We start from the raw sequence: 22,133 nt of genomic DNA, 5'->3' as shown, positions 1-22,133 counted from the left end.
GTTTCATGTACAAGAAATAACCTGGGTTTTTTTAATTATTCAATTACCTCTGAAAAGCAGAAGATATCAATAGAGAAAAAGCTGTAGTCAGAGATGCAGAGAAAACTATGAGGAAAGCAATCTTGTTGTTAGATTGCTGTAGGAAAGGAAATAGCTGGAAGTTTCCTCAAAAGTAAATAGTTATAGAAAATGGAGCTGGAAAGGATTTTAGAAGGTCATCTAGTCCATCTCTATACCCTTAAGGTAGGATTATGTCTGTGTCATTGCTGACAGCAGCTTGTCCAACCTGTTTCAAGAAAACATTAGTGATAAAGATTCCTCAGTTTTCCCAGGCACTGTCAGTTTTAGGAAAATGCATTTAGTGCATTTGAAAATTCGCCAGAACAGAAATTGTCATAGCCATTAATGGAAACGTTACAGGTATGCAGTCTAATCAAGTAGCAAGGTTCATAAATTAGTGTTGTATGTTGAATTAATCTGCCTAATGACAGTTTAAAGAAGGTCTCCATCACTTTAATGGGGATAATGTGTCTTTTACTAATGCTCATAGGAGCTTTAGGCAATGTAGATTTATATAATCTGCAGCTTGTGTATTCCATAGAAATAGTGTGTGAAAGATAAAATTGAATTGGGAAGTTATGTAGTGCAATTCCACGTAGGTTTATATACTCACTAGAGTGTTAAATAAGGAAACCCGAAAAAGCAAAGCTCCTGAAATGAGTACGCGTAAAAACTCGCAATGTCCTGGAAAAGCAAAAGGAAGAGATTATACCAGATGTAGTAATTCAATGCTCTTGGATAAATGTAACAGACTGGTTTCCTGCCTTCTCATTGCAGTCATTGAACTAAGAAAAAATGCAACCTTTAAGTAACTAGTTTGGTTCCTCCTGAATTCAGGTGAGAGGGGAGATAGTGTTACCTGTAGCACAGTAGTGGGCCTTTTGAGCCCTGCCTCTTCAATTGGTGGCTCAGGTTGCCAAAGTTACAATCCTAAATACTTGCTGAACAGACTACCTGTTCATACAGGAGATGCATTGTTGTGCAGCTTCATTCCTTCCGATGGGTGTGGAGCAGCATTAAAGCACGCTTTATAGGGGTTCTAATTGCAGATGCCTAATTGACTTGATGAATAGCAACTACTTAAAAAAATAAACCCTCTTTCTGTGCTGATCTGCATGATAGAACATAACATCTCACAGGTGCTGAACACTTGGAGATAAAAGAAATCTTGCTATATTTCATAACTAATTTTTTAAGTAGTCTTTCTGCATTTTTATCTCATTGTCTCATTAGCATCTTGCAGCAAGCATGGGGTCATGATGTTGTAAGTGGCCTGAAGAGTGAACCTTCTCGAGCTAAGAGTTTTCCCTTTTGTTCCCAGTTATGCATGGTAGGGGAGAAAAAAAAAAAAAGTCTGTTAGCTGCCTTAACCTACATTTTCTATAGTAAGATGTAGTATCAGCTCTGTGTTTTGGCTTAAATTCAGACTTGTTGGAAGTTTTCTTAAAAGTGTTCTGATTTCATAAGTTTATCCTGTTATCTAAAATGCGTAATGCTTTTGCAAGAGAGCTTACAAGACACCTAATGTTCAACCTGAAGTTGGTAACAGCCTTTCATAGTTAGAAGCAAATAATGGCGCTAGGGAAAAATTATGTGATTTTCTGATGTCACACAAAAATTTCTGTTGGATTTGTATTTAAGAAAATGTCCTATCATTGTGGTCTGATTATTTCTGACCATTTATTTGGAGTAGGAATGGCCAGTTTGTGTGTGGGTAATCACATACACTGTATCCAGCTTGTTAAGCTGTGCTGTACTTGGAGCACCTTTGTCTTCCTGCCCCTGTGCACATACAAATGCATCCAAAACCTAGCAAGCAGATTGGCTGGACAGTGTTCTGTCCCCTGGGCTGTCAGCTGGCCACTCCTGCTGAGAACATCAGTTGTATTTGCAAACCTTTATACTTCTGTGCAGAATACATGTTTAGGAGTGTGGGAGTCTTAGTGGGAGAAAGGCCACAGAGGAAATATCGTTCCTCACTTAAGATCTTCTTCAGAAGCTTTGGCTGAGAGAGTCTGGTATCTCATCTCCATTGGAGTGTGTCACCCTTTTGTGCTTTAAAGCTTTGGATCACATATTTTTGATGTTTCCTTTATGCATATTCACTGTAATGCTTTGCACAGTTCAGTGGTTGGATGCTTCATTTCCAGTGTAGTATTATGCATTTATGTGCACACAGAACATGATTTATGCTACTTAGGTGGGCATAGTCAATGAAAATATATTGATGGTGCTGGCTATTCATATGTGGGTTTTTTACAGAAGTGTTTTATACCTGTTTAAGTGGGAACCTGAGTGTTTGTGTAAGAAGTCCCTATTTCCTAGAGATAGTAATAACTATATTTGTTTTCAAGATCCTGTAGAACATACTCGAAAAGTCCAGAATGAACCGTTAACTTAGTTGGTCAGAGCATGGTGCTAATAATGCCAAGGTTGTGAGTTTGATCCCCATAAGGGCCATTCGCTTACGAGTTGGACTCAATGTTCATTTTGGGTCCCTTCCAACTCAGAATATTCTGTGATTTCTGTGATCTTCTCTCCAGATTAGTGACATTTTTTTGTCTCTTTGCAGATGTCATTGGCAAAAGGAAAATAATTTATTGTTTCCCTTATTTTTTACAATCAGAATTCTATAACATGTATTTTCTTCTTTCTACTTTTCAGGCTTACAGCTGAAAATATCTAAATTAAAAAAGGAAAGATGCTTGTAAGTACTCATCCCAATGATCTAATTTATTAAAGGAGAGTCAGACTGCCATTAATGAGTGTAATTTTTGTAAGATCAATTGAAGTTTCATGGAATCTTCCTTCAGATTTGTACAAAACTCTGCTCACTTCAGTAACTCAGCTGAAGTCATCCGAAGATGTACATAACTGTTTGTAGGGTGTGTGACCCGAACACTGCACTTGCTTTCTTTGAACAAGTGATTCCTACAGTTTTCTTATCCATAGTATTTCCAGGATGCCAGTCAAGATGTTTGCATTGCTAATACAAAAGATAATTAGGGAGACATTTCAAAATTGAGGTAAAATCTGTAAAGAGGAGTAAGCAACAAGACAAGAAGCCAGTTTTATTTAGATTTTGTCTTTTTTGGCTACGTTTGCCTTTAATATCAGGTATTGTGCATTAACTCAGCTTTCAGTCATTCAGCAATGATTCTGCTAATAATCTTGCTAATTCTCACTCAGTTCTTGTATTTTAAGACATATACAACTTCTTTTGCAGTCAGTATATGCTACTTATTTTTAGTGCTGTTCATTAGAAGCAATTTGGGAAAAATCTGAATTACAAGATTTACATGCCCAGTAGAATTATGATATGTATTTACAGCATTAAATTAACATTACTTTTCCTTCTGCTCACTACAGTCATATTTAATTAAGTGATAACAGTTATGCTTATGTGATTCTTTTTTTGAATTTTCACTTCAGATTTGATTGCATTAATATTATGGTTACTATTGAATATGATCTGTATTATGAGTTGAGCTTTATAAAGTAGCTGTGTAGGAGGCATAGGAATAAATTACTTGGATCTTTTTCCACTGTGGAAAACAATATAATTATATATATTAAAGAAATTCAACTCTTCTGAGAAGTAGCAAAAATACTCCAGATTTGCATTGCCATCTGCAGTCAAAGACATATAATCTTATACTGAAGTATCACAAGGAATATATTTATGTTAGTACATGATATTGTATTAGGTTATTATACAGCTTTCAATTAGCAAATATTTGGTGCTATGTATTATTCTTAGAGGCTACACTTACACTTCTGGAAAAAAATCAATTTAACATCTTGTTATTTCTTAAGTATAGTTTATAAATTAAGTAGTTATTAATTTTTAATCTAAAGGAATGAAATTATCTCTTGTTGTTATTGTTAGCCTAGTGTATCATAAGTTGCTTCCATGTTATGAAATCTTAAATGATCAGTTTTCTAAATGGTGAATATTATCAGTGGTGTGACTGAACACATACCAAATGGTTTAATCATTATTTTTTGGAATCTTTCTGCAACTCCCACAGTGTAGATACAGTACTGTTACATAGGAGGTCTTGTTCTCCTTGGTACATCTGAATACCTGAGGTTTAGTGTTTCAGACTTGGTAATCAGCTGACAATGAGTGCCTTATTTTGTATCCCACTCCAGCATTGAAGCTAATGACTTGTAAACCCTAGGTCAGAGACCAGCCATAATGCAGGGTGTCTTCATAGCCAAAAACGTCTCTGTCACGTTTATCAGCTGGAATTTTAAGGGAAAAAAAACCCAAAAACAACCAATAACCTAGTTCCTTCTGTCATATTAGTACCTTCATGGAATACTTTATAGGGTTTAGGTGGAAGGCATGTCGTATTAGTGTATGTTAGTATTGTCTTATTTATTTGTTAAACATAACTTAAGTCCATGGAATGACTTAAAGTTAACTAGAGAAAGGATTTTAAAATTTGCTGCTTTAGGCCTCCTGTAAGTTGCATAAATTGAAAAAAAAAAGAGGGTTTTTTTTAATGCCCTAAACAGCAGAAAAATACCGATTGCTTTTCTCAATTCAAATTTTGCCATGGCCTGGCTGTACTTCTTTATTGAACTGATATAACAGAACTTTAATGCATTGTCCTCCCCAAGTGAAAGTACAAGTCTTAAATGGTCCCTCATGCTGCTTGCATGTAACTGTTTTATAGGTTGAATATGCAATTGAAAAGGCCTAAATTGGTCTCGATAGTAGTACAGAAAGATAAAGCGTCTGTATTTAGAATTCAGGATTAATAAAACATGTCTGTGATTGTACACTGTAGAAGCTTCCAGCAATCCCTTTCACTCTGTGACCCATGATTTCTAATTTCTTGTATCACTGGAATGCCAGCAATATGAAAATGTGTTTGACTAAACATATGTTAAAGAGATAGTGTCAATACAAAATATGTTTGTGTAAAAGAACTGTATCAACGAGTTAGTAAACATGTTTTCATTTCCTGTTGTGTGTGAGCTTAACAGCTTTTCATGAGCCAATTTCATGGCTTCCTCAAATAATCCATCTCAGGCACACTGAAAACAAACAACCGCTTTCATGGATATATACAAAGGATTCCATGGTAAAAAGAAGAGCTGGAAATGAATTCTCAGAAGTTAGTCATTGTCATGTTACATGGATTCAGTTGCTTAGCTTTTACTGAATGTTAATTACCTTGTAAAAAAAAATTGTTCTTCTGGCTCGTACATTGCATCTTGAAGAGATGTGGGGATCCTATAATGAAAGGGAAAGGGAGCTGAAACTGGGCAGTTATTGTTATTGCTTTTCCTTTCCTATTTCAAGGAGGAAATACTCTTTGTTAATTAATTAACTCTGGCTTTTAGGGAACATATTTTTCTCAAGATCTTCTGTTTCTGAGGGTTTTGGAAAGAGAGTTCTTTTCACTGTATTCATATTACAGGAATATATGCTTTATAGACTCTGCAAATTGTTTCTTGAGAAAATAAACCTCTAATGGACCTAAAGACTTTTCAGAGATTTTTAAACCTAATGTGGTTTGCCACACTGCAACATTTCTGCCTACTAAGAAAAGACCAAAATGACCTGATTGTGAAAGCCCCCATTAGATTCCCAGCAGCTTCTCAACACAGTAAAGTGTAAGAGAAGTGTTTGTGCTTATGTTCTCTGAAATTTGTTTCTTGAATATTATTACCTTTTATGCTTTGACTGTCAACTCCAACTTTTACCTGAGCAAAAATCAGATTTATCAACAGATCAACTGTAATATGAATTAGAAACTAGCTACATCTTTCCTAACTCAGTCATTTCTAAATTATCATTCATCACAAACACTTGCTTCATTTATCTTCAACTTAATATTTGTGCTGAAGATAATAAGATTTTCCCAAGAACATGAAAGAAATATCCCAGAGAGAATTCTCTATTGAAAAATTAATAGCTGTAATTTAAAGCTAGAACTAATTTTTCTCTGTTTGATTTCAGGGATGCAGAGAGGCTTGAAGAGTTCTATACCAAGAACCAACAGCTGAGAGAACAGCAAAAAGCACTTCATGACACCATCAAGGTTTTAGAAGACAGGTGAAGTGGTGTTTTCTAGCTTTTGAGTTTGTTGTGTTTTGCTCTAACAGAGTAGCTCTGGATACTTTGCAAGTCAAATTTATTATGTTTTGGTAGTTTTGTTATATTGTTATTTTTGAAGCTTGCTTAGTTCAGTTAAGATACATAGAATAGAGCAGCTGGGGAGGCAAACAGACATTTTAGGGTACATTCTCTTACATCTATTTTTGTAGAGGTAAATGTACATATGAATCAAGACATAATACAAGTACAAAACCCAAAGGCTATAATATGTTGTGAAACTCATTTCATAACTCACTAGGAAATCTTTCAAATTTGTCGGAGTTTTTTTTCCCCTCTGTCTGTTCTACCTAAATTTAATTACAAGTCCTGTCCTTTGCTTTCTTTTGGACTTAGTTGTCCTCATTGCCTTTTGATCCATTCTGCCTCTCCCTTATTTGTTCCTGTTTAAGCTGGTGTAGCGAAACAAAACCAATAGACATGAAATTACAGTGCGTTTTTTCATCTTTAAAAGTTATACCTGTTTTGGTAAATTAACATAATACATGCTTTACAGACTCTGCAAATTGTTTCTTGAGGAAGTAAGCCTCTAATGGACCTAAAGACTTTTCAGAGATTTCTAAACCTAATGTGGTTTGGCGGTCTGCACAGTTGTCAGAATTTTTCTGGTTTTCATTGTTCAAAAGGTCTGTTAACGTGGATATCCGCTTCATATATGGCAATATTTTCTTAACAGAAGGACATTTTTCTCTCAATTTTATTGCAGATTAAGAGCAGGATTATGTGATCGATGTGCTGTAACTGAAGAACACATGAGAAAGAAGCAACAAGAGTTTGAAAACATCCGGCAGCAGAATCTCAAACTTATTACTGAGCTTAGTGAGTTTTATCCACAAGTCTGAAGACAAAACATACTATTTTGTAGACTAGTTCTTCATTAATTCCTGTAACTTGATATAATTTATATGCGGTGTGCTTAGTAAACCCAAAAAGTTCAGTCAGGGGATACTTTAACTCTACAGTCTGAAAATATGTAGCATACCAATTACTAGTCATTTGACCCACCTTCTGAGATTGAAGTGCTGATACTGAAAGTGAACTGACGTGGAAAATCTTACAGTGTAAAGTAGCTACTTTAGATAAAATGTGACTGCTTCTGTTTATTCCTGCAGCTAGAATGACTGATTGCCAGCTTTCCTAAAGAAACCATGACTTCAAAGGAACTGGTGATCGCAAAGTAGCAAGTTCAGACTAAGTGCCCTAGGTCCAGCTTGTGTCCTGTAGTTAGTTGAACTTGAACTGCAGTAAACCCATAACTTTCACATAACCCACTGAAACCAAAAAAGAATCTACACCAGGCAGCTTGTAGACAGCACAGTTCATAAAGAGAGTTTGGAAAGATTGGTTATATGAAGTGCTAAATAATACAGGACAGGGTTTTAAAATGTTAATTGTATTTTTACCATTAATTATTTTGTATCATTTAGTTGTCTTGCTTGATCAAGAACAAGACATTCAATGAGCTTTAAGACATGAGAAATTCCAATTACAAAAAGTAGCTTTTCAATGCTTAATTAAGTTATGGAAATACTATGCTCTGTGCTAATACAAAATACATCAATTTTTCAATGATTTTTATTATTGGACATTTATGTAAAAATATTCTAAATTCTGCATTTAATGATTGACTGTACCCTGTTTGTTGTTAATCCTTCAATAAAGCTCTGAACCTTAAAAATCAAGGTGAGACCTATTAGGTACAAACCTTCCAGAACACTGAGTGACAGAACAGTAGGTTTCTTTGGATTTGGGTTGAGATCTATATGACAACCAGTGGAAAAGGTCAGTCAAAAGTAATCCAGAGGTAAAATAAACAACAACAACAAAATAAGAACAAAAATACTAAAATTAAAGCAAACAGAAAAGGTGGTAGCTAATCACTACATTAGTTTGAGACAGCATGGAAAAAAGGCTGAAGGGTGATGCCATAAGCTTGTGTGAAGCATAGACAGAATGAATTGGAAATTAAGGAAAGTAAAATCAAAGGTTCTGACTAGTCTCTCTTAATTTCCAAAATATTTAACTGATTTTAAAGAAATTCTTGGTGGAGGTTTTTTTTCATTCTGTTCAACTGGCTGGTTGCTTCAGTGGGTAAAACCGAATTCTAGTTGTATTATACTTCATAGGTTATCCTCAGCCTAAGGAAGCAGTTTTGTCTATGGGTTCAAGTGAGCAATTCATTCATATTTACAGCACAGTCTCGCTTGTGTGTATGTGGACAAAAGTGATTAATGATTGCGTAGAACAAATATTGTGATCCAGTAATTGTGACACCTTTCTCTTTCCTAACACATCATTTGCAGCCTTTTTAATGATTAGCTTAAAACTTCGTTTTTGTAAACCATATAGAGGGTTTTACATTTTACAATTTTACATTTTGTAATTAGTTACAATTACAACTAAAGGACCTGACAAGATTATGATATTAACATGTGTGCATTGATTGTCTTTTTCTCTTTTTTTGCATAAACTGCAGTGAATGAAAAAAACAACTTACAGGATGAAAATAAAAAGATAACTGAACAATTTCAGCAATTACAGAAGGAGCTGGAGTAAGTTTCACGTTGTTTTAGATATTTCCCTCTTTCCCCTGTTCCCCAGTAGAAATGTCTGGGAATATAAACATCAGCTTTTAAGTGTTTAAAACTTGTTTCCTTATTTTGATTGTTTGTGAAAAGATAGCATACTGCCACTGTAGCAACATAAGCCTAGCCTCTTTCTATTGTGCAGATTTTTTGTTTTCTTTTAAATGGGCGTGTCTTTCTTTAAACCAAGAGAGGTAAATCCATCACTGAAATTTTTGTTGACCTCTAGTCACAGTATAGAGCAAAGCCTTATGTCTCATACTTTTATTCCTCAGTCGACTCTTTATCAATTCTTTCCTTCTAGGTTAAAACTTCAGAAAAGTAGTTTCTCAGAAAATCCCAGGGTCTTACAAAAAAATTTTTAAAATAAACTTACAGTAATTTTACAATTTTAAAAGGAAAAAGACCATAGTAAATTTTGAAAGAAAACCATGAAAATGGGGAGCTACAAAGGGACCATGAAGTTGTAATCTGATATAGCAAGAATGTGCTAATGTTGTGGTTAATATGCAAATACGGTGCACTGTGCAAGTCAGAGGTAGTGTTGCATTCTTGTTATGGTTTGACATCATCTGAAACTTATCTCACTTTTGCCAGGGAAGACCAGGGAAAAGGTCCTCCACAGTGCAGTAGTTATATGTTGACTTCAAGTGTGAAGAACTAGGGGTTTATGCTGTTCCTTGGCTTGATGGAGCAATGGTGAATTTGTTTTTAAATGTATCTCAAAACTGGCTTGTAGTATTCCTTTTTTACACTGTGATGCTATTGAGATGGCTGCATTTCCTAATTGTTGCTTTCTTGGACCATGTGATTGTCCTGCTTGCTGAAATGAAAACTCTTCATCTTGCTGACTTGGGGTTTTATTTGGCCACCTGATTTGGTCTCCAGGGAGCAAAAGCTGCAAGCAGTGGAATTAGAAGAAGGAGTCATTCCAGATTCTCCAGTTATGACCTCTTCATTTTCTATGGCTAATCGTATGAGGAGAAAAAAAGAGAATAGGCATATCCGATACACAGAACATGCACACTCAGATTTGGAACTTAGCAAAAGTGGTAAGAGTATTGTTTTTGTTTTTTTAAATCAACTTAAAAATTATCTTAAGGGCTACAGAGAAAGATGATGTATAAATTTGATTGCAAAGGGCAAAAACTGAAAAAAAAAACCACCACAAAAATCTTTACTTTTTATGATTTACCTTTTTCAATTTTGTGCAATAATACCTAAGCCACGGGAAAATGTCTTTGGCAGTAACTGTTACGTCAGCAATGTGCTTAGAACTTATCTCAAACTTGTACTTTTCTTCATCCTCATGCAAATGTTAACAGTTTTTCAACCTGTGTTTCTTCTGTAAGTACAAGTTAACTAAAAAAAAAAATCTGTTCAGATTTGCCTTGTGCATGCAGCAATGTCACCACCTAGTGGAGAGGGAAACAAATGTTTTGCCACATTCTGCAATTAAAGTAATTTAACTGGTAGATACCTACATGATCTTTATTCTTCTAGTACTGATACACCGTTTGTGTTCTATCTTAAGTCCAGGAGTATTGTCCACATTTTATTTCCTGACTTTGTTCTGTAAGTTCTAATGGATTTTAACTATGAGGATTATTTTTGTCAAATAAGGGTCTTTGTGTTTGTATTTTAATGATACACAGGAAATCTGATAATCCAGGTGCTCTTATTGTGTTCATTTATCTTTTGGCATTAAAAAAAGTATTTTAAATGATGTTTGAATATATTTAAATAGGAGTCTTGACTAAAAGCCTCTTTCAAAGAATAAAAATAGAACAACAGTGGAGTGAAAAGGGTGTGCTGGTTATTCATGCATTTTGCATTTGAAATGTTTAGTGCTGTGAATAATTTCTGTTTTCTAAGCATACCTATACCTCTCCATTTTCTGAATAAAAAAAATGGAGCTACTAAATGAATCCAAAGTACAGCATGTTAGAAATGGTGTAAATACTTGTCACAGTTAATGGCCATGAAAAGCTGTCAGCAGAGTTGATCATAATTCAGATCTCAGGTTTTCACCTTTTTACTTTATTACCTTAGCTGATGCAGAGCATTAGACCCTTGGATGGTTTACTCTAATTGTTTTGTTGCCATATTAACAGGTCAAATAGAGCTTGAATACATATATTCATATGGTCAGTATAGACAGTGGTGTAATTCTTTGTTAGCGTTGTTTTAGGGCTGACTGGTTGGGGTCATATTTGTGAGAAAAAGGATTAATATTAAATATTTGTGACTTTATTCTGAGATATCATTATGACAAGTTATCAGGTCGGCTTAGATTACTGGATCAACTGACATGTCAAACTCATTTTCAAGTGCTTTTAAGATCAGGATCATTGTCTGTATCTACACAAAATTATCACAACAGGATACCTAATTTCACCAAGTGAAATGTTTCTACATCTCCTAGAGTTTGGAAAAATTCCACTCTTTTCCACACAAGTGAGCAGCAACAACAGAGAAGAGATACTAGTGGCAGACACCTGTGATCCACAGCTGTCCCCTATACAAAGTAAGTGTATTAATAGATTTAGTTCTAATTACATTCAAAATAGGGCAAAAATATTGTAAAACTGAGGGTTCATCTCTTTAACCTCTCTTTAACAAAGAAATGTGAAAAGGTACAAACCTTTTTAACTCTTTAATGACTGTGAGAATTAGCATGGAATCATTCGTGCAGATCAGGGCTGTGGTGGTTGTAGTTCTTGTACTTTCTAATCTTATTAACTTGCCCCAGTGTAATGAACTGAGTAATGTTAAACCCCTCAAAGAAGCAAAACTCATCTATTTGTTTTTCTGATAAAAACTTAGGAAAAATAATGGTGACTGTCACCAAGGAAAAATGCAAGAGAAGCATTTTACTATAAATACACGTCACCACTGTTCTATATGCTTTTCTCAGACTATTCCTACCCTGGACTGGGAGACTGAAAAGCAACTTTTACACTGACTTGTCTTTGTATTTTAATTTTGGGAAGCTATATTTAAATTGGAAGCATATTTCTCTGTGCTGATATAGCAGTTTGGTCTCATCAGAAATTATTCTTCTGCCTCCCTTTCTCCACTTAGCACTTTCAGATATGATTTTTATCTGACAGAGGTCAAACTATTTCCATAAATGCCAGTTTTAATATGTGAACTTTTTAATTCTGTGTTTCTACCATCTGTGTGAGTGGAGTTAGAGACTATAATATATATGTAACTTACTATGATCTTCTCACAAAGATAAACCAAGGGTGGGAGGCTATCCTGTTCCAAAGCCCTCTCTTAACTTGGCTACGGTTGTCGCAGAAACAATTGGACTTGGTGTTCAAGAGGAATCTGTAAGTAGTATTCCCAAATTTCTTTCATAACTAGCTTTTTGGGCCAGTTGCTTTCAAAACCAGTGTTTTTTCTCTTTTGCATTAAGACTCTGTAAAGGTATTCTGAGTTCCAGTAAGCTCACTTTGGTTTGCTTTTGCTTACTCATTACTGAATTGCTCTAGCAAGAAGAGATACAACTCAGCTGTCTGGGGGCTGGGGAGAAGGGCAGGGATATGGTTCCTGCTTTGTATGGAACTTGCAAGTTTTATTAATACAGTGATCTAAACCTTTGGGTCTGCCAAACTCCTTTTGTGCAGTAATCAAGTCTAAGACATTGAAATAGAGTATTAGGTGATGAGACTGTTTGGTGATTCCAGGTCAGATTATTTGATGTTTTTGATCAGTAACTACCATGAAAACTATAATATGCAGACTATTTCTCTGTGTGTTAGCATTTGAATGATGAATTATTTTCAGTTTCCATAAGATTTCTTTACAGTTGCTACTCAAAAGTTTATCTCCTAGCTTTTATTCTTTTTCACGAAGTTTTGAGTGTTTCAATTTGAATGGGTCCTCTGAGTATTTGTGTGCAAATCTAGCATATTTCTAATTTTTAATTCCAATATCTTCTCACACTTCCTTTCTTTGTTTTTCTTCACCATCTGTAGGAGTCCCAGAGTGTATTGAATCTTCCCCACACTAATACAGTTATGAGCCAAGCCCCAGAGATCATGCAGACTGAAGACTCAAGAAAGCATCCAGCTTCTGAATCAAGAAACAATGACGGCAATTTAGGGTGCGTTTCCACACAGTTATAATAATACTGTTTTAAGCAGGCTTATATGAAGTTCTAGTTTTAGTAGAATTTAAAACCTTAACAGCATTTTGCTTTGAAGACATGGAAATAAGTGTTGTCATATCATAGGTGTTTCTTTCAAGTAAATAACATTGGAAGCAAAGAAACTGATAGAATGCAAAACTGAGGACTTTTACTTCATTCACAAACTTCTGATTTGGGCTTTTGTGTACACAGTCCCTGCCTTCCTGACTTCTCATTATTGCAAGGCGTCTTGTGAGGCTCATAACCCCGGGGATAATGGGCCTAAAGCTGGAATAGGAAAATGGTCATTAAACTTCTCTGCTGATTAGGTGTCATACTGATTTAATGTTGCCCTTCCCTTCCCACTCTCCTCATGGTGTTGTGGTCTAAACTGAATTTTTTTGGCCCTATTTTTCATATCGAATGTATATTTTATCGGTGACAGGTAAAAAACAGAGTACCTGAAAGAAACTTGCACTTTTTTCCTTCACTTACAGAATCTTTGAGAAAATGTTGTCTTGGTTTTAAGATCTATGCAAGAACCTAGATTGGCTGCAATATCTTTCTGTCTTTCTTCCTTTTCACTGCACTGAAAGGTAGGGAATCCTTAGATAGAAGAAATTCCGAGGCAGGCTTAGGTCTCTCCTTGGTTTTCAGTTGAACGTGGAACAAGATTTTCATGCCATACCATACCAAAATGAAGGGCGAGATCTGTGTTTTGACTACCTTTTACAGCTCTTTAATTGCAACAGTCCTTACTCCTAGAATAAGTTCCCTTTGGTTTTTCTTTCTGTTTTCAGTCAACACTAGCAACTTGCGCAGCTTTGTAGCCGATCAGTAATAGGAAACCTGTAATTTCTGTATATCCCTTTCTCTCCTCCCAACCTGTGTACACCAGAAAAATCTCTCATCTCTCATTGTATTCAGTTTTTCAGATCCATCTCAGAACACTCCACCACATGTTGACTGGGATTCTCAGGTAGCTTCTCCTGTTTTTGGAGCTTCTAGCAGTGTGAAGAACAACTCAAGTACAGGTCATGCTCCTTGTATTTTAGATTCAGGATTGAAGCCTAATCTCAAAACCAACCTCTTCAACAATCCATCCAGTTCCAGATCTCATAAATCAAAATCTGAAGATGTTGCTTTTGTGGCACCACTGAATCTTGGAACGGAAATCAACTCAGTTATCAACCAGACATCTATCAATAGGCAAATAGTTGTGAAGAAGAATACTAGTGAGGCTGTAACCTGTGTTGGAAACACTTGCACACCTAAAAATGAGGAGGTGATGAAGAGCGATTTCCTTCTCATACACCAGAAGCAGCTGGAAGGCAGGTGTGCTAAGAGAAAGAAAACTGAAGATGATCATGCAGTTAGCTGTGAAAAAACATCTTTCAACAAAGAGAACTCTGTGCCCTTTCGATCAGATGTCCAGCATATTAACGGGGAACATACAGTTGATAAGCCCTTGGATCTGTCTGATCGCTTCTCTGGAGTTCGTTGTCAAGAGAAAAAACAAGGAAGTGAGGAGACATGTAAAAATAGACTGAAACAGGTGACTCTGCGTGACATTTTTTCACAACTAGGGAAGCCCATTCCTGAAGGTTCGTCATCCATTCAAAATGCCAACGAGAGCTGTTTGCTTGGCAGAGATTTACAAGAGGAATCGTACATACAAGAGGCAATGCTGGGAAAAACATTCCCAGATAAGAAAAAACAGATCCAAATGAAAGAAGAAGTTCCTCCCTTCAAATTTGCACCATTGCCAAGCTCTGCAGAGACAGAGGAACTTTTTGGTGATGTACAGGTACACTTTTCTGACTTCTTTTCTGCTCCTTTGAAATACTATATTTAAGTTTTGGGAAATAGTAAAATTGCAATATGTTGTTAGGTTACCACTGGCCATGTACCAAATAGAAAGAAAACAAGGACAGGACATGGAGAGTCTGAACCAGCATCTGTACTTCAACCAAACCCTTGTAGAGTATCAAAAAGTAAAGCACTGCAAAATGAGCAAGGTAACTGGATGAAAATGTTCCTTTTCTTGCTGCCCTACCCCCTCAGCCTGTGCTGTGGTTGAATAGAATGTTTCATATGTTCCTTTCTTCCACTTTAATTACTTTGTTCTCCTTCTAACTCAGACTCATTCTATTCAGGAGTTCTTAAGATCACCCCCCACCATGTACAGTTTGTATCTTCCTGGCATTCTTTTGCCACTGTTTAATAAATATATTGTTGGTATTCAGGTGTACACGCAACAGGCTAGCAATCTCGTTCTTTCTTGTTTATTTAGCATTGTAATTGTTTAGCAGTGTAATAATAAAAATCCTAGCAAGTTTGAGTTTAAACTTTTCTCAAATGCTTGAAAGTGTAAGGATAAGCTATTTGTTTAATATTCTTCATTCTTCCTAACGATCTGTTAAAGAAATTTGTACCTTTAGCGATAATGAACACAGGCTGCCATATACTCTTCCTGTATATATACTCTTCCTTGTATCTTCTTTCCTATTAAGTGTTCTCAGTCTGAAAACTAATTTTTTGAACTAAGATTGTAGAATCAAGGCTTCTGTACTCCTTAGCTGAGCTATTACACTGCATACTTTATTTAGAAACACTTGCATTATGAATTTAAAACATATCTGTCACTAGTTGGTGTGGCCGTGTAGCTTGGAATCTAAATATTCTCTTCACAGACAAATCAAGAGGCATCTTTGGAACAATGACCGGACACTTCTGTACTCTTTTCTTAGATCTGTCTCATTGCTCTAATGTCAATAGCAAGCCAACTAGGGAAGGCACCCCCTGGACCTGTTGTTTGTGGACAGAACTAGTGGGTGAAATGATGGTTGGGGCCATCTTGAGCACGACAGTCACAAAATGAGAGAGTTTTCAATTCTCAGAGAAGTAAGGAGTGGGGGGTAGCAGAACTGCCGCCTTCAACTTTTGGAGAGGAGACCTTGGCCTGTTTAGTATACTGGTTGACAGTCTTCCCTTGGGAAGGAGTCCTGAAGGGCAGAGGAGTCCAGGGACTCTGGACATTGTTCAAGAGGGAAATCTTCAGGGCCCAGGAGCAGGCTGTCCCCCTATGCTGAAAGATGAGCTGATGGGAAGGAAAACCAACCTGACTGAACATTGCCTGGAACTCAGGTATTAAAAAAGAGAGTTTATAACCCTTTGAAAGAAGGGGCAGGCAACTCAGGAGGACTACAAGGATGTTGTGAGGTTACACAGGAAGAAAATTAGAATGGCAAAGCCAACTAGAGTTTAATCTGGCAACTGCTGTAAAAGACAATAAAAAATGTTTATAGAAATCCATCAGTAGCAAAAGGAGGGCTAAAGAGAATCTCCATCCTTTATTGGATGCAAGGGGAAACGTAGTGACAGAGGTTGAAGAAAGGTCTGAAGTACTTAATGCCGTCTTTGCCTCTGTCTTTAAGTATAAGACGAATTGTTCTCAGGGTACCCAGTCCCCTGCCCTGGAAGACAGGGACAGGGAGCAGAGTAATGTCCCCATAATCCAAGGAGAAATGGTCAGCAACCTGCTGCATTACTTTGACACACACAAGTCTATGGGGCTGGATGGGATCCACCCAAGGATCCACACCTGCTTAGCGAGTAAGGGAAAGACTGAGGATGTTTACCTGGACTTCAGCAAAGCCTTTGATATTGTTTCCCACAGCATTCTCCTAGAGAAACTTACTGCTAATGGCTTGGACAGGTGTACTCCTAACTGCGTAAAAACTGTCTGGATGGCCAGGCCCAGAGAGTGGTGGCAAATGGAGTTACATCCAGCTGGTGACTGGTCACCAGTTGACTTCCCCAGGGCTCAGTACTGGTGCCAGTCCTGTTTAATGTCTTTATCAGTGACCTGGATGAGAGGATCAAGTGCTGCCTGAGTCAGTTTACAGACAGCTCAGGTTGTGTGGAAGTGTTGATCTGCTGGAGGGTAGGAAGGATCTGCAGAGATCTGGGTGAATGGGCTGAGGTCAGATGGTATAAGCCACTTGGTCTATTCAGCCTGGAGAAGAGGAGGCTGAGGGGAGACCTCATCGCAGTCTACAACTTCCTCATGAAGGGCAGAGGAGAGGCAGGCACTGATCTCTTCTCTGTGGTGACCAGTGACAGGACCTAAAAGAATGGCCTGAAGTTGTGTCATGGGAGGTTTAGGTTGGATATTAGCCTAGAGGGTGGTTGGGCTCCCCAGGAAGTGGTCACAGCACCAAGCCTGACAGAGTTCAAGAAGCATTTGGATGATACAATTCAGGCTCATGGTGTGACTCTTGGGGATGGTCCTGTGCAGGAGCAGGAGGTGGACTTCGATGATCCTTGTGGGTACCTTCCAACTCAACATATTCTGTGATTTTGTGAAGGCCAAGTGCCGGGTTCTCCACTTGGGTCACAACAGCCCCATATGACATTGCTACAGGCTGGGGGAAGGGTGGCTGGAAAGCTGCCTGGTGAAAATGGACCTGGGGTGCTGGTCAACAGCCGGCTGAACCATCACCATCTCTGGAAGTGTTCAAAAAACTTGTGGATGTGGTACTTAAGGATTTAGTTTAGTGGTGGACTTAGCAGTCCTGGATTAATGATTGGACTCAATGATCTTCAAGGTCTTTTCCAACCTGAACAATTGCATGAGGCTATGAATGTCTTCTATCCATTATCAATACTACCTGATAGAGGATTTACCTGCAAGTGCATTTTATGTATTATATGCCTCATACAAACCCAAAGGTGTAGTGTGCTTCCTGAATATGACAAAAAACCTGAAAAGATCTATTTCTAACTCTTCAGACAAAATACTATTTACACCAAATGAGCCTGCTTGAGAAAAATAATCCCTAAACCCACAGATGAATTGATAAAAGGGAACCTGACGTAATTTACATACTGTAGGGTGCTGCTGGCAGAGTTTGATTCTGATTGTGTTTTTTTTCCTCATATTCTCTGCATCCAGACCTGAAAGATAAAACCTCTTTAGAAAACCTCCAGTGGAGCGTAGACCCAGGAGCTGACCTTTCAGAGTACAAAATGGACATTACTGTGATTGATACAAAGGTAAGCTTTTATGACAAGCCTGCATGTTCTGTGATGTTGAAAAAGCCTGAAAAACTACTATCATGAACGTTGTTCTGGGCAGACCAAACCCATTTTCTAACAAAATTTTAAATCCATCTCATTCGATATTTGCTTGCACACCTGAAATGTTTGTTTATGCATAGTACACTACAGTTATCCTAAAACATTTCCACTGTCTAGTTGATAAACTCAGCAGACATATACTCAGTATGAAACTGATGCTTTTGAAGGTGGTTTTGAGTTTAAGACAAAAAATATTCTAAATCTCATAATTTTTCCTCTGAAAATGTTCAGTGTGATATCTCTGTGATATCTCTTTATGTTAAGTGATAGAAAATGTGCCAATAATGACTATTATCTTTCTCTGAGTTCGGTGCAGCTTGCTTATTAAGCTCTCTGAGAATTTTCATGAAGTCTACTTGTTTTATCTCTCTCACTTAAAGACAATCTTAAAATCTGTTAATTTGTCCAGTCTTTAATTTCTATATGTTTCATTGTTACTTTTTATCTTTGGAGAGTTTAACATGAATTTTTTTAAGGCATTTCTTGCCCATCAAATAAATGCTTCACACTTGAATTTCAGAACGTGTTATTCTTTACATAGATTTTATATCTTTATCATGCAGACATTACTGCGGGGGGGAGGGGGGAAATCAGAGTGTCCAAAAAGAAGCCAGTAATTGCTGTGAAAGTGTTTCAGAATACACAGAAGTGACACTGACTACACCAGTTGCATCTGAGGGCAATTGTCATTTTTGCTTTTTTTAGGGTGATTCTCAGAGCAGAGTCGGAGGGGAAGTTGTTGATATGGATTATACATATGTTAGTGATAGTGTGCTATTAAAAATGAAAAATCAAGAGCAAAATCAGGAAAGCAGTCCAAGTAAGACTTTTTTTCTTCCCCTTTGGTTTGCTGCTTTTTGTGGGGGGTGGGGGGTTGTCTTTTTTTTTTTTTTTTTGATTGGGTTTTGGGGTGTTTTTTGTTGTGTTGTTGTTCGGAGGTTTTTTTGAGAAGGGAAGAGTAAATGGCATTTTTTCCCTGTATGACAAGATAGTAAAAAATGTTTTGCAGTAAAAAACTGCTGATGTATTTTTATAGGTTGCACAGATCAGTATGGTTGTGGATTTTGAGGTTTTTTTTAAACTTAGATTAAGAAAATTACAGGATTTGTTCCAAGAGAGCCAGTAGCTATTCCTTTATAGTGCTCAAAGAGTTAAATACTTAACCATGTAACAGCTCTGATCTCACCTGCAACAATCACTCTTGTAACAAACAGCTTTGAAAGTTTACTGTGTAATCATACCAGACTTTGTATGGGAAGACTAAATGTTACTTCTTTTGATATACATTCAATCAAAATGCACTGTCTTGACTAAAATCTTGGAGAGGCTGATTTGGATGTTCATTGTACTTTTTATAATAGGAGGAGAAATAACAGAGATGTTTGATCGGACAACCCACGAAGAATATGAATCCTGCCTACCAGAAGATAGTCCTTCTGCATGTGATGAAAAAGAAACTCTTCATGATGAAGAGTGGGATAAAGGAATAACAGTAGCAAGCAAGAAACTGAAGAGTGGGATATGATTTGATTTTGTCTTTATTAGACTAGTTAAACTGCAAAAGTTGATTTGAAATCAGTCTCTGTTCTCTAGGAACGAACATGCCAAGTAAACCATCAGTTCTTTTTTCATAAATTCATGTGAAAATCGATTAATTGCAAGGACATAAAATAAACCAGTATGAAAATTATTTTGCCAGTTCAATTATATAGTCACCACACAAATGTGGGATGTGTAATGAAAGTTGGCAGAACAGCAGAACAGCAAAGTGACCCTTAGAGCAAACAGAATCACAGAACATGCTGAGTTGGAGAGGACCCACAAGGATCAAGTCCAACTCTTACCCCTGTGCAAGATCATCCCCAAGAGTCATACTAGCTTTTGGCTACAGATTACTTACTTCCTTTCTTCTCCCTGTGCTAGGTTCTATCACAGATTTTTACAGTATTTTGTATTTTAAGCAACCTTTCCTTTGATATTCTGCTTGTCTTTTTTACTTGTCTTGCTACTGTTTTCCTGCTACTCCAGGAATGCTTTTTGATTGCTGGTTCAATCAATTCCATATTGTTTTTAGTACATACTTGAATCTGTTATCTCAGACTGAATGTACGTGACGGCTTTTTATGGGTTTTAGTTGGTTAATAATTTTACAGAAGTTTTCCCAGGCAGTCTGTTGACCTCATATGACATCTAACTTTTTGTTTTGCATGTGTATGTACAGAGCATGAGGATAAACAAGATAAAACCAAACAGAAAGCTTTTGTGGAGCCATATTTCAAAAGTGATGAAAGGTAATTTAATTTGTTCTGTATAGACATTTTAAGGCTCTTTATATTTTCCCTATAGGAAGCTTGTTCCTCCATAAAATCAACATGTTTGTAATATGTTAACAGTTGAAGATGCACAGGTAAAAGATCTACTAAATTAGATAAAAGCTGGGGTAGGGGAAAAAAATTAACCATGTCGAGATGCCTGTCATATTTGCTGAAGAGAAGAGATTGCCTCTTCTGCCTTTTATAATTTATGGAATGCAGTGTTTTGTGGTTTCTTACATGCATGTGGTCATGTATGAGTTTAAGAGCCAAGAACCTATAGGTTGCTTGTACAAATAAAAACTTTTCCTTCTCTGATATTTTTGCCCCTTGCTTTACGCAATAAATGAGTAACGTTCAACAACTGTGCCTCTTAGTGGCTACTCTATTTCCTATCTGTATAACCATCACTGGAAGTCTGTATCTTCATTTCATAATGGTACCAAGGCCTTCAGTTAGCTTGGGTGGTTTTTTTGGTTTTTTGTTGTTTTTTTTTTTTTACTTTGATGTATGTTTTCTTTGTAGAGGAAAACTTGTTTAGTGTTTTGTGAGCAGATAAGTTGAAAAGAATCTGTTCTGGTCGTGAACTCCAAAAGACGTTCCTCTCTTGGAAATTGGTGCAAGCACAACTCAGACAAAAATAAATACTCTACAGAAGATTTATATTTGAATAATTTCTATCTAATAATTACTTTCAGACTATGAAAAGCCATAATAATGAGACATACATCTCTGGTTATGTAAAAGATTATATTACATTTAAAACCTTTTATTTATAAAAATAGTCCTATTCAGCTATGAAATACAATCTGATTTAGGTTTTGCAGGCATTTTCTGATATTTTTTTTCTTGACTCTACATCATTATATTCTAAAAACCAGAGATTTCCAGTCATGTAGAAGAAATAAAAGGACTATCATGTGAAAATGTTTCTGTTTTTCAGAAAGAATACCGTGTTAGATTTTCCTCATATTGAGGTTATTCGAAAAAAAGAAGAAAGAAGAAAATTACTTGGCCATACTTGTAAGGAATGTGAAATAGTAAGTAGTACTTTAAAAATTTGATCAGTCTTCCATTCCCCTAACTCTGACGGTATTTAAGTGCTACAGTGCTGTTGAAATCATGAATCTGGTTGCATCAGTATCATTACCTACAGCAGCAGAGGAGTAAATGTTTACCAAAGCTGTTTTACCAAGCTTGCGGTTGGTTTGTTTGTTTTCAACTGTAGTAACTGCATATAAAGTCTTGGGGAAGGGGGGTTGTGTGTGATAGAAGCTTCTTACATCATGGTTCCAGTAAGATCAGTAAGTCAAAGAACTATTACAAGACTTAAATTTCAGCTCAAAAGCTCTACTGAAATTTGCAGGATTCAGTAAGTTCTATGTCCTGTTGTTCCTGTTTATAAATAGATGTATTTATCTCTGTTTGGTCTGGTTGTTTTTTATCTTGTTTTCTGGGGTAAGTTTTTCAGATAATTGCACCAGCACAGGTGACAATGTGTTTATATGTGCAAATGCATGCAGAGATGTTGACATTAGCAGGTTAAAAAGCATTAAATTTTAGGTTTCGTGTTCACATTTTTTCCTCCCTTTCAGTTTAGTAAACTGCTTTCGGATACTTGGTGTAGAGATAAAATATTGAAGTAATTACATATGTAATGAAGACATATTTCATTTGGCCATTAATAGACTTTCAGGCTGAACTTAATCATTGGTAATGATCTAATAAATTATGACTCACTGGAAATGTGGATTGATGACTGA

The 22,133-nt window shown here is 36.5% G+C and overlaps 1 protein-coding gene across 1 annotated transcript in view; it reads left to right on the top strand.

Annotated features, from left to right (window-relative positions):
• Positions 1 to 22,133, top strand: part of RBBP8 (RB binding protein 8, endonuclease) — a 33,416-nt gene that overhangs the window by 5,012 nt on the left and 6,271 nt on the right. The window contains exons 3-17 of the mRNA XM_050330854.1: positions 2,725 to 2,767; positions 6,038 to 6,133; positions 6,900 to 7,012; positions 8,670 to 8,745; positions 9,667 to 9,830; positions 11,204 to 11,305; positions 12,019 to 12,116; positions 12,765 to 12,892; positions 13,844 to 14,723; positions 14,808 to 14,934; positions 17,874 to 17,974; positions 18,764 to 18,878; positions 19,420 to 19,572; positions 20,280 to 20,349; positions 21,314 to 21,410. Coding sequence (XP_050186811.1) covers positions 2,725 to 2,767; positions 6,038 to 6,133; positions 6,900 to 7,012; positions 8,670 to 8,745; positions 9,667 to 9,830; positions 11,204 to 11,305; positions 12,019 to 12,116; positions 12,765 to 12,892; positions 13,844 to 14,723; positions 14,808 to 14,934; positions 17,874 to 17,974; positions 18,764 to 18,878; positions 19,420 to 19,572; positions 20,280 to 20,349; positions 21,314 to 21,410 — 2,363 coding nt within the window. The remainder of the gene's footprint in view (positions 1 to 2,724; positions 2,768 to 6,037; positions 6,134 to 6,899; positions 7,013 to 8,669; positions 8,746 to 9,666; positions 9,831 to 11,203; positions 11,306 to 12,018; positions 12,117 to 12,764; positions 12,893 to 13,843; positions 14,724 to 14,807; positions 14,935 to 17,873; positions 17,975 to 18,763; positions 18,879 to 19,419; positions 19,573 to 20,279; positions 20,350 to 21,313; positions 21,411 to 22,133) is intronic.

Source organism: Myiozetetes cayanensis, unplaced genomic scaffold, assembly GCF_022539395.1.
Source record: "Myiozetetes cayanensis isolate MyiCay16 unplaced genomic scaffold, myiCay2020 scf1, whole genome shotgun sequence".
NCBI classification, from domain to species: domain Eukaryota; kingdom Metazoa; phylum Chordata; class Aves; order Passeriformes; family Tyrannidae; genus Myiozetetes; species Myiozetetes cayanensis.
Note: the sequence above shows the minus strand (reverse complement) of the source record. Positions and strands in the feature narration are given on the sequence as shown.